This window comes from Oncorhynchus kisutch, linkage group LG10 (assembly GCF_002021735.2).
Source record: "Oncorhynchus kisutch isolate 150728-3 linkage group LG10, Okis_V2, whole genome shotgun sequence".
In the NCBI taxonomy this organism is placed as follows: domain Eukaryota; kingdom Metazoa; phylum Chordata; class Actinopteri; order Salmoniformes; family Salmonidae; genus Oncorhynchus; species Oncorhynchus kisutch.
Window position 1 is genome coordinate 11,203,290 of NC_034183.2, and position 13,334 is coordinate 11,216,623.

Consider the following 13,334-nt stretch of genomic DNA (forward strand, 5'->3'; position numbering starts at 1 on the left):
AACCATTCTGACATCGGACCGTCGTCCTCACATCCTAGGAACAGGAGGTTATATTTTCGTCAAGGGCTTATATAGTGGAGGGAGAAAAGGGGTGTGTTTCATAGTTTACAACCTATGTCTCTTCACGTAGGCGGGCCACTGAGTCGGGCCTAATTCACCCATGAAAACCCAATTCTCACATTTTAGAAGGTAAAATCACATTTCATCCCATCACGAAAAATGTCATATTTAAATTGAACAATAATTCCATGTTAATCTGATAACTCTGATGTGTAGACTTTCCACTGCAGAGTTTATGTCATCTTATCATTGATGAGAATGTATCAGATGACAATCGAACTGACATCATATTTATTAAGTACCACTGCATATGTTCAATTGGTCGGATTACCAGAATATAGTTCATTTCCCCCCACCTTCTGATGTTCCCAGAATCTCTGTTAACCAAGGGGTTTGCAAATGTAACATCAGTAGGGTAGAGAGAGGAAAAGTGGGGGAGAGGTATTTATGACTGTCATAAACCTACCCCCAGGCCAACGTCATGACAGTGGTCAGCAGGGAACTGCCTGAACAATAACCACATCAATAATACAATAGACCACAACAACCACATCAATACTAAAATAGACCACAACAACCACATCAATACTAAAATAGATCACAACAACCACATCAATACTAGAATAGACCACAACAACCACATCAATACTAGAATGGACCACAACAACCACATCAATACTAAAATAGACCACAACAACCACATCAATACTAGAATAGACCACAACAACTATATCAATACTAGAATAGACCACATCAATACTATACTAGACCACAACAACCACATGAATACTAGAATAGACCACAACAATACTAGACTAGACCAGTACAACCACATCAATACTAGAATAGACCACATCAATACTAGAATAGACCACATCAATACCAGAATCGACCACATCAAAACCAGAATAGACCACAACAACCACATCAATACTAGAATAGACCACATAAACATAGGACAATACATACACTGTAACCAAATGTGAGACAGTTTTGGTGTGAGGTTAAGGTTGTGTTACCTTTCTTGGGCCTGACGATGAGGTTGTTGTAGACCATGTGTATGGCGATGAGCATCAGCAGCACAGACATGAAGGGGATGAGGAAGCCCAGGTTGTTGGCCACTGACTGCTGGATGTAGGTGATACCCAGAAACACTACCGTCGACTTCAGGTTCACCAGCCAGTAGAACCTGAGAGGACAACATAACAACAAGGGTTGAGGGTGTGAGGGAAGATGTTGTGTTCTGAAGAGACATCCTTGAACTACATCTTCTCTCACTCTATCTTGGTCCGTGCAGATGACTGGGACCTCCTCCTCAGACCAATTGGCCGAACGCCAAGGTTATGTTCTGGAAGTTAAGATAGGAGGCATTGTGTGATAACAGCCAGTCAGCTGCAGGAACCAACCCTAAGAAGCATGCATATGTAGCTTGCTTGTGTAGCAGTATATATTAGGACTGAAGGGACCACCCTGGTAGAGCTTCTGACCAACCTGGTAGAGCTTCTGACCAACCTGCAGTGAGTGTGCAGAGTTTGTTGTAACCTCTCCGCTGGCCGAATCTTAAGTTAATTTACTAATTGACTTGATGAGTCCTTGATGGTAGTTTCCTTTACAAGGGGAAACTTTCTGGAATGAAATGCAGGCCCTGTGATCTCCACATGAATCTTGGCACCAATTACCAAATTGGCTAGTCATTGAGTATACTAAACATTAGGAACACCTCACTAATATTGAGATGCACTCCCCCATTTTGCTCTCAGAACAGCCTCAATTTGTCGGGGCATGGACTCTACAAGGTGTAGAAATGTTCCATAGGGATGCTGGCCCATGTTGACTCCAATGCTTCCCACAGTTGTAATTTGGGTGGTGGAACATTCCTGATATACACAGGAAACTGTTGAACATGAAAGACCCAGCAGCATTGCAGTTCTTGACACAAACCGGTGCACCTGCCTGGCACCTACTACCATACCCCGTTCAAAGGCACTTAAATATTTTGTCTAACCCATTCACCCCCTGAATGGTACACATACACAATCCATGTCTCAATTGTCTCAATGCTTAAAAATCATTCGTTAACCTGTCTCCTCCCCTTCATCTACACTGATTGAAGTGGATTTAACAAGTGACATCAATAAGGGATCATAGTTTTCACCTGGATTCACCTGGTCAGTCTATGTCATGTTCTTTATGTTTTGTACACTAAGTATATATCAACACAGAGATGGCCAAAAGATTCACAAAAATTGATATTTTTGCAAATACAAGATACTCAACAGACCAATGTATCAAACTAAAATAGAAAATACTTTTGTAGAGATTTATGTAGATAAAATACAAATACATACAGGTCAATACATTCGCTAGTACACACCTTCACTTCAACAACATTCTCAGTAACGTAAGAAAAACACGTTTTACTTTCTATGACTGTGATATTTGGTTGTTTATCTACCTTAGTTGAATGCACTGATGGTAAGACACTGGTATTACAGTAAGTCTCTGCTAAATAACTATTATATCAATGTAAAAATGAACAGTTGCAAACCACGATGGGTAATATTATTGTCCTTCTTGTGGGTGAGGAGCTCATTATTATATTACCCAGCGTGCTTTCAAGTGTTCCTTTTTTCACATTTTTATCATTTAGCAGACACTCTTATCAAACCATAAAGCCTTCAAACTTCTGATGCCAATGCAGGGAGCCCCAAAATTACAAACCCATATATAGAATTGTATAGAAACATATTTGTATTTTACAACAACATTTTTACAAATTACAGGTCTTTAAAGTATCTGGTAAAAAAATCCATAGGATTGCAGTTTAGGCCAGTAAACTACAAATGAAAAAATACTCAAAAGTCTTTGAAATATGTATTTAAAAGACATAACAGAAATACTGTCCATCTGTGTCTCCACATTATCTTCTGTAACATGTTGAAGGTAATGCCTGCTGTTGGAACACTACTCCACCCTAAAGCCACTCCAATTAGGGACACATCCTAGTTAAGCAGTACACCTTGCTGCAGTCAGCTCTCTATGCCTGTTTGGTGAGCCACCATGCAGCTGGTGGGTCTCCAACCCAGCCACTATCTCAAAGACTACGGACCTCTTGAGGAATTATTTTGATGTAGTTTTGATTGGTATGGTGGCCAAAGACATTTAATTTATAGTTTTGACTTAAATGGATACTTCAGGATTTTGGCAATGAAGCATTTAATTTACTTCCCCAGTCAGATGAACTCGTGGATAACATTTTTATGTCTCTGTGTGCAGTTTTTAAGTGATTGCCCAGTAATTATGCTCTGAGGAGAGAGAGGTATTTTGGTATTTATTTATTTTTATTTTGAAAGTGATTTGTTAAACATTTATTTTTAATAAAACTCCAGGACATTTACTGTTAAAAATGGTCCTTTGCCTCCAATGTCCTGGTGATGCTCTGAAAACACCCTGCAGACAGAGTATTCTACCACCACAATTACAAAATACCATGAAAATGTCCATTTAATTTATCAAAATAAACTAGAAAAATACTTGGATTTTGTCATGTATTATATTACAAAATGCTTTTGCAAGTAGCCGGCCCGAACAGCAACAACATTCTTAGTAACTGTTACAAAACTATTGTTCTTGCTTGTTGACAGTGCTACTGTATGTTGTTATCTACCTTAGTTGAGCAAGTCACTCTGGATAAGCTAAATGACTAAAATGGAAATGGAAATGTGAAAAGTAACATTCAAAATTAACTGCAAAGCACACTGGGTATTATTATTGGCCTTGTTTCGGGGCAGAGCTCATTAGAATAATACTCAGCAGTGCTTTGCAATTGTTAATTTTTACATTTATGTTTTAGTCATTTAGCAGACGCTCTTATCCAAAGAGACTTAGATCATTGATCGTAAGACAGTTAGGTGAGACAACATATCACAATCGTATCAAGTACATTTTCCCTCAACAAAGTATTTGTCAATATTTTTTATATTTATTTCATTTAACAAACACTCTTATCACACCATAGTGCTATCACACTTCTGATACCATTGCAGGGAGAAAGGGATTTAACGGTTCAGAAGATGTGAACCGTTAAAAAACATGGTATAGTAAAGTATTTCGTATTTTGAAAATACAAAATGCGTTGGAGCCCAGTGTAATTCAACTGACAAAATACTCCAAAGTAATTCAAATACATATTTCAAATACATAAATACAATTAATCTCTGCCTACTACCCAATACTCTATTCCACTTCCTTCCACTTCCTCTTTCCTCAAAGAAATCACACCCCCTGTAGATACAGAGTACACAGTCAAGTAGGAAGCCACTCCCTCTCCTCTGGTGTAGAGCTCAATGAAACAGAAAGTCATCTTTGACACTGTACAAGAAAGTAATCTTCGACACTGCCATTGCTTAACCTACGGAAGAGAGCACCAAAATGGCAGAGAATCAGGAACTGTTCTGTTGCTCCATCTGTCTGGATCTACTGAAGGATCCGGTGACTACTGCCTGTGGACACAGTTACTGTATGGGCTGTATTAAAGAAAGCTGGGATCAGGATGTTCTGAAAGGTGTCTACAGATGTCCACAGTGCAGACAGACCTTTACCCCAAGACCTGTTCTGAAGAGAAACATTGTGCTGGCTGAAGTGGTGGAGAATCTGAAGAAGACAGGACTCCAGGCTGCTCCCCCTCCTGCTCTGTGCTATGCTGAACCTGGAGATGTGGTGTGTGATGTCTGCAAAGGGACCAGAAAACAGAAAGCCCTCATGTCCTGTCTGGTGTGTCTGGCCTCTTACTGTGAGACTCACCTCCAACTTCACTATGAATCCCCTGCTTTGAAGAAGCACAAGCTGGTCAAAGCCACCGCACAACTACAGGAGAATGTCTGCTCTCATCATGACAAACTGCTGGAGGTTTTCTGTCGTACCGATCAGCAGTGTATCTGTTATCAGTGTGTGATGGATGAACATAAAGGCCATGATACAGTGTCAGCTTCAGCAGAGAGGACTGAGAAACAGGTAAGACCAGAACAACTTGTTGGTGACTGTCTGACAAACAAAGAATTAAAGATACAGTAGGAACTAAGGATGTTTGAATATGAGATCATTCAAATTAAATTGATCCTCAGCAGAACAAATATGAACACAAACCTTGAATATATATATATATATGTTAACCCAGATTCTCCAAATGTATCACCATTTTCTAAAGTCAAACACTATTATCATTCTAAATGCCCTTTTTTCAGTCCAAACTTCAGTCTAACCTCCTTCATACATGTAGGTATACAGTAAAACTATGATCATTCACATAGAAACATAATAAAATCACACTGCAAAGGGACCATCAATATTTTAGACCTTCCTCTCTATGGGCCCTATGTCACATTACTATACTATTGATCTACTGGACTAATAAAGTTTGATAGCTCACTGAAGAGTGATTCTCCACAGAGGCAGCTGGGGATGAGTCAGCAGAAGGTCCAGCAGAGATTCCAGGAGAAAGAGAAGGAGCTGAAGGAGCTCCAACAGGCTGTGGAGTCTCTCAAGGTGAGTATTGTTGACCAGAGGAGACACCATTTCACTTCTCTCCTCCAGTCAGAAAGAGAGAGGGAGAGAGACGGGCCCATCTCCAATCCCACTTACCCCACTGTTGGGAACAGGATGTCTTGACCCCTTTCAGAGAATAGACTGCTTATGAACCCGGGTCTGCTGCAGGAGAATGCAATATCTTGAACATTACACCAAGAGGACATTCCCTATTGGGCTGTGGGCCAACACCGAATTTGAAGTCGCAGGCGGGGCTCTCTCATCACGTAACCATGACCGACTCATGTCCCCTATATATGAACATGGAGCCCTCTCTCGCAATTTTTCTTAATTCAAAGGGCTTTATTGGCATGGGAAACATGTTTACATTGCCAAATCAAGTGAAATAGATAATCAACAAAAGTGAAATAAACTATCAGAAATTAACAGTAAACTTTACACTCACAAAAGTTTCAAAGGTATAGAGACATTTCAAAAGTTATAATTCAAGTGCAAACAGAGTGAGCCGTGCACCAGACTGAGTTCTGGAGGTGAAATGGAAATGAATGAGGGAGAGTTAAGTGAGGTAGAAGGTGTGGTGAAGACCTCAGAACCAGAGCCAATGGACATGATAAAGAAGAATCTGGTGCAGTAGGAGTTACATTGTTGGAGAAAGTGGATCCATACCTTTTGGCAGATCCTTGTGTGGTTTCAGGGTGGGTGTTAAAGGAGTTGGGTGCAGTTGAATCAGTGAAGGTAACCTGTAGTGAAATTGTGATATTTGTTTGAGTTTCTTCTGACTAGAGGGAGTGAGCGTTCTGTGTCATGCAACTTGGATCAAGATCTGTTTCTTCCTTTGCTCTTAGGAACAGGGCACCATTGAAAGGAGTGATTTCTATGGTAGTGTTAAGTGTGGAGCAATTGAAGTTGAGGATTCCTGGTGTTTGTGATGCCCGCCGTTTGGTGCAACGTGGTAAAACAGAGGAGTCACTGTCAGTCCTTTTGAGTGTTTACCCAACAAAGTCATGTCAGGATACATCAGTTATCCTGTTATAGGTTTTGTGCCAAATCCGCTGCCCTTTTTCAGGTGCAACGTTGATGGTCATGTTGCAGCAGTTTGTAGGAGTGAGATTCCAAGATGTGGGAAGTGTGCAGGAGGGCATGGGATAGAGGATTGTGTAGTTTTGGTGGAAAAAGTTGTGTGTAGGGGTGCCCTGTTGTTGGGGGTCGGAAGTGTCCAGTGAGAGAGAGGCAGGTTTAGGTGGCTAGAGTCAGAGTAGTGCAGAAGGTGTCGTATGTTGAGGCAGTGAAGAAAGTAGAGGAGGATGGGTCAAGGGTGAGGGATCCTGAGAGGATTCCTGTGAGTAGTAGATCTGTGCCAGCACAGAGGGATAGGACAACGAGTGATACAGTGCCTTGCGAAAGTATTCGGCCCCCTTGAACTTTGCGACCTTTTGCCACATTTCAGGCTTCAAACATAAAGATATAAAACTGTATTTTTTGTGAAGAATCAACAACAAGTGGGACACAATCATGAAGTGGAACGACATTTATTGGATATTTCAAACAAATCAAAAACTGAAAAATTGGGCGTGCAAAATTATTCAGCCCCCTTAAGTTAATACTCTGTAGCGCCACCTTTTGCTGCGATTACAGCTGTAAGTCGCTTGGGGTATGTCTCTATCAGTTTTGCACATCGAGAGACCGAAATTTTTTCCCATTCCTCCTTGCAAAACAGCTCGAGCTCAGTGAGGTTGGATGGAGAGCATTTGTGAACAGCAGTTTTCAGTTCTTTCCACAGATTCTCAATTGGATTCAGGTCTGGACTTTGACTTGGTCATTCTAACACCTGGATATGTTTATTTTTTAACCATTCCATTGTAGATTTTGCTTTATGTTTTGGATCATTGTCTTGTTGGAAGACAAATCTCCGTCCCAGTCTCAGGTCTTTTGCAGACTCCATCAGGTTTTCTTCCAGAATGGTCCTGTATTTGGCTCCATCCATCTTCCCATCAATTTTAACCATCTTCCCTGTCCCTGCTGAAGAAAAGCAGGCCCAAACCATGATGCTGCCACCACCATGTTTGACAGTGGGGATGGTGTGTTCAGGGTGATGAGCTGTGTTGCTTTTACGCCAAACATAACGTTTTGCATTGTTGCCAAAAAGTTCAATTTTGGTTTCATCTGACCAGAGCACCTTCTTCCACATGTTTGGTGTGTCTCCCAGGTGGCCTGTGGCAAACTTTAGACACTTTTTATGGATATCTTTAAGAAATGGCTTTCTTCTTGCCACTCTTCCATAAAGGCCAGATTTGTGCAATATACGACTGATTGTTGTCCTATGGACAGAGTCTCCCACCTCAGCTGTAGATCTCTGCAGTTCATCCAGAGTGATCATGGGCCTCTTGGCTGCATCTCTGATCAGTCTTCTCCTTGTATGAGCTGAAAGTTTAGAGGGACGGCCAGGTCTTGGTAGATTTGCAGTGGTCTGATACTCCTTCCATTTCAATATTATCGCTTGCACAGTGCTCCTTGGGATGTTTAAAGCTTGGGAAATCTTTTTGTATCCAAATCCGGCTTTAAACTTCTTCACAACAGCATCTCGGACCTGCCTGGTGTGTTCCTTGTTCTTCATGATGCTCTCTGCGCTTTTAACAGACCTCTGAGACTATCACAGTGCAGGTGCATTTATACGGAGACTTGATTACACACAGGTGGATTGTATTTATCATCATTAGTCATTTAGGTCAACATTGGATCATTCAGAGATCCTCACTGAACTTCTGGAGAGAGTTTGCTGCACTGAAAGTAAAGGGGCTGAATAATTTTGCACGCCCAATTTTTCAGTTTTGGATTTGTTAAAAAAGTTTGAAATATCCAATAAATGTCGTTCCACTTCATGATTGTGTCCCACTTGTTGTTGATTCTTCACAAAAAAATACAGTTTTATATCTTTATGTTTGAAGCCTGAAATGTGGCAAAAGGTCGCAAAGTTCAAGGGGGCCGAATACTTTCGCAAGGCACTGTATATGCTTCAGTAAGGTTGGCTTCTTAGCGTTCATAGCAATGGTTATCAACTGTACCACAGAAATGGAATGTAAATCACAGAAAATATATGTTGTGGTGGCAGCTGCAGAGAAGTATTTGGGCATACGACCCTGAGTTACAGGCTGTGTTGAGTGGTGGTTTCCCGTCCTCCCAGGGTGTTGACATGGTGCATGTCTCTCTCTCTCATTCTATCCCTCTCGCGGCAGTTGGTTGTGTGAGGGTCGTGAGGAGGGCTGCTATTCTTTTTTCTTTTGGTTGTTGTGTTCTTTCCTTGATTTCTTTCAAAAACATTTTTATTATTGGTGGAGCGTTTGTTTATTGGTTTCCACTGTTTATCATTTTGAGTTGAGGGGGGAGTAGGGGTAGTTTGTTTGAGGTTGGGCAGCGTGATGGCCGCGATGTCGTCAGCCGAGTGGGGAAAAAACGCTGTCGTTCGTAGTAGTGGCTTCAGGTGCGTTCAGGAGAATAGTGTTTATTATGGACAAACAGATCCCTAAGGAGTTGCTTAGTTTTGGTAAATTTGAAAGTGGTTTTCGTGTGCTCTCGGCTGGGTGCCAAGCATAATTCCTTAAACATGTTGTCTCCTTTCATAAGCAAGTTTTGGTTTCTTAACAATGCAGAACAGCAGGTAAATGTCCACTTCAAGGTTAAGCAGGGGGATGGGTTGCCCAATGGCAGGGTTTGATAGCACATATTTTTCAGTGTTTTTAGTGTGTGGACTTAGGGTATAATGCTACCGCAGACAAGCCCGACCACCCGGCAGCGGGAGCTAGGACTCAGAGGGCGAAGGCTTGGTCTAGCTTTGCTATGGGACAGTCTACTGGAGGAAGTACCAGGGGGAAGAGAGTAGAGCAGGGCCAAGTGGTGGTGCGCAGGCAGCGGAGAGAAACGGTGGGGCGGGAGCTAGTGGGATGGTGGAGGTGAGGCGGGTTGCAGCTGGGCAACATGGGCAACATGGGCAACATGGGCAACATGGGCAGAGGCAGGTTGCTGTAGTAATGGAGACTCCGGTGGGCTCATCCCAGGAAATATTTATTGCCTGCCATTGGGGAGGAGGCACTAATCAGGGAGGCAGACAGGGGAGGAGTAGGAAGGTTTTGTGCCAATGGAGGAGGAGGAAGAGGTGGGGTGAGTAGGCGGGAGTGGAGGAGGAGGAGGCCTCGTTTTCAGGTGGCTCATTGGATCCAGAGCTGACAGCCAGTCAGGAGGAGGGCCTAGTAGATATGGTGAGAGAACTTAAAAGGTTCCTGATGGAGACTAAAGTCTTATTTTATTGATCCTGGAAGGTTTTTAAGGTCAGTACAACTCGCGATGAAGGATGTGAGGTTTAGTGTCCTCTCACTCAGGATGTTGTATAGGCTAAGACAATGGGTCATGGGTGCTTAAAACCTCTTTGGGCTGAGATCCCGCTAACGGGATCGATATGACAACAGCCAGTGAAAGTGCAGGGTGCCAAATTTAAAACAACAGAAATCCCATAATTAAAATTCCTCAAACATACAAGTATTTTACACCATTTTAAATATACACTACTTGTTAATCCCACCACAGTGTCTGATATCAAAAAGGCTTTACGACGAAAGCAAACCAAACGATTATGTTAGGTCAGAGCCAAGTCACAGAAAAGCACAGCCATTTTTCCAGCCAAAGAGAGGAGTCACAAAAAGCAGAAATAGAGATAAATGAATCATTAACCTTTGATGATCTTCATCAGATGACACTCATTGGACTTCATGTTACACAATACATGTATGTACAATATCTCATTATTACGTTCAGCAGTTCCAAAACATCCGGTGATTTTGCAGAGAGCCACATCAATTTATAGAAATACTTATCATGAACATTGATGGAAGATACAACTATTATGCACGGAATTATGGATACACTTCTCCTTAATGCAACCGCTTTGTCAGATTTCAAAAAAGCTTTACCGAAAAAGCACACCATGCAATAATGTGAGTACAGCGCTCAGAGACCAAAACAACCCAAACAGATATCCGCCATGTTGTGTTGTCAACAGAAGTCAGAAATAGCATTATAAATATTCACTTACCTTTGATGATCTTCATCAGAATGCACTCCCAGGAATCCCAGTTCCACAATAAATGTTTGTTTTGTTCGATAATGTCCAGCATTTATGTCCAAATACCTCCTTTTCCCCGCGCGTTTAGCCCAGTAATCCAAATTCATGACGCGCGATCACTAGGTGCAGACGAAAAGTCAAAAATCTCCGTTACAGTCCGTAGAAACATGTCAAACGATGTATAGAATCAATCTTTAGGATGTTTTTAACATAAATCGTCAATAATGTTCCAACCGGAGAATTCCTATGTCTTCAGAAATGCAATGGAACTCAAGCTAACTCTCACGTAACTCTCACGCGCGTGGCCAGCTCGTGGCTCTCTGGCAGACCTCGGACTCATTACCCTCTCTTTCGCCCCCACTTCACAGTAGAAGCATCAAACAAGGTTCTAAAGACTGTTGACATCTAGTGGAATCCTTAGGAAGTGCAAGTTGACCCCATAGACACTGTGCATTCGATAGGGAATGAGTTGAAAAACTACAAACCTCAGATTTCCCACTTCCTGGTTGGATTCTTTCTCAGGTTTTTGTCTGCCATATGAATTCTGTTATACTCACAGACATCATTCAAACAGTTTTAGAAACTTCAGAGTGTTTCCTATCCAAATCTACTAATAATATGCATATATTAGTTTACTCTGGGCACCTTATTCATCCAAGCTACTCAATACTGCCCCCAGCCATAACAAGTTAAGAATCAGCTTAAATGTATATATTTTTTTCTGGCATGGTGGCTTTATGGGCTTCTCTACTGGTTTCTGATTGTGATGTTTTCCCTCCCACCTCTCATTGAGATTTCAAGGTTAGACTTCCTTAACATGAACAATGGCAGAGCCTGCGGGAATGTAAATGTGATTTTTTTTTGCAAAAGACACAGTGATGTGATTAATGAAGTGTATTGTGGTGTCTGGTGGAAGGGGCACAGGTTCTGAAGTGGCAGGTAGCCTAGTGGTTAGAGCGTTGGACTAGTAACTGAAAGGTTGCAAGATCAAATCACTGAGCTGATAAGGTAAAAGTCTGTCATTCTGCCCCTGAACAAGGCAGTTAACCCACTGTTCCTAGTCTGTCCTTGAAAATAAGAATTTGTTCTTATTGCCTATTGACTTGCCTAGTTTTAAAAAAAGGTTCTGAGCCATGGCACAAATCTTAGTGCAGGTGTAGCAAAATAGGTGTGTAAGGGTAGGTTGTTAGTGGTTAGAGTCAAAATCAATTAACTTGTCTTTGCTTTCATAAATGTGTATGTACCTAGTACAGGGCTCAGTTCTCTGTTTCACCAGGGCCCAGGTGGGGACAGCAGAAGGGGGTGTTTGAGTCTCTTGGTCAGTTGTAGGACGTAGGGAAATCCCAGATTCTGGTTTTCTATCAGCAGTATACAGATTTTTCCTCTTCAGAAGCCAGGAGAGTACTGGAGGAGCTTGAGCGGTTCATAAGTGAGGTGGAGGCTGAGCTGGTGGGGCAGGGTAGGCTGGGGCAGGAAAATTATCTATCTGAGCTACGTAGGGACCTAAGGGATTTATTTTCAGATGAAAGCAAAAGGAGCACTTGTAGGAGCTAGATTTTCTATGTTGAGAGAGATGGACGCGCTCAGCTATTTTGGGTTGGAAAACAGTGACGAAACTAAAACAAATCCATTGTTTACATTTATCTGATGGGCATGCAACTTCTGTTGTGGAGGGGATGAGGGAGCCTGTCGCAGAAAAATCAAATGGACATTTCCCTGGCCTTTCACAGACAAGCCCGAGACCACCCCATGTTGCGTGAGTTCGTTGGGGTGGGTGAACTGCTGCTAAGCTGTAAACAGGCGGCTTTGACTCTCCTGCCCAAAAAAGGGGATTTGAGCGACTTAAAGAACTGGAGGCCTGTGGCATTGCTCTGTGTGGACTATAAGGTCTTTGCCAAGATCCTCGCTAACAGATGTTGTGGAAATTCTTACACAGGGACACTCAAAGTCAATCTTAAATAAACATCCTTTATTTTTCAGCACCCTGGAGAGGTTCCAACCAACTCAATGCACCACAGACAAGTTATATTTGCATGATTTAGCATAATTAATTAAGCATTACCATTTTGTTTCATTCATGTGACCGACCAACACTGGATCCTAACATGTGAAAGACCAATACCTCACAAGACTTCTTCTCTCTAAGCTGAGACCTTGAAACTGAGATACCTTTCGTTCTCAAAACAAGGTCTGGGCGTACTGCCAAATTGCAGCTCCTGATAGTGAGGATTTGTTCACTCAGCCACTTGCATGAACACAGAAATTGGTTTTTAGAACAGCACATGAATAGAACACAGAAATGTGTTATAAGAGCACAAACATTCAAATGTCCATCACACAGACTCAAGTCCCACCTGGACTATTGTACACAAGGACCAAACATACCATGTACCAGGACGCTCAATAACAGGCAATCTGTTCATAATCAGGAGAAAGCCTTTGATAGGGTGGACCATGAATATCTGTTCACTGTGTTGTTTTTGGTTGTGGGGAGAATTTTGTGGCCTTTATGGGCCTGCTAAGCTGGAGGCTACAGGGAGTGTGGGAGCCAGGCATAGGTTTGGGGACAGTCATGGCAGTGTCAGCATACGTTGATGACGTCTGTGTTGGTTAGGGA

At 42.1% G+C, this 13,334-nt stretch overlaps 1 protein-coding gene across 3 annotated transcripts in view; it reads left to right on the top strand.

Moving 5' to 3' along the window:
• LOC109897721 (E3 ubiquitin/ISG15 ligase TRIM25-like) overlaps nt 1-13,334 on the top strand; it is a 39,607-nt gene that overhangs the window by 20,749 nt on the left and 5,524 nt on the right. Inside the window, exons 1-2 of one of the 3 annotated variants that reach the window (XM_020492257.2) lie at nt 4,413-5,073; nt 5,509-5,604. The exons of 1 other annotated variant lie outside the window; for it this stretch is intronic. In XM_020492257.2, the coding sequence (XP_020347846.1) occupies nt 4,492-5,073; nt 5,509-5,604 (678 nt within the window). In that variant the 5' untranslated portion in view covers nt 4,413-4,491. Of the gene's footprint in view, nt 1-4,412; nt 5,074-5,508; nt 5,605-13,334 lie in introns of those variants that run through there. One more of the 3 variants, XM_031833057.1, reaches the window with a different exon arrangement.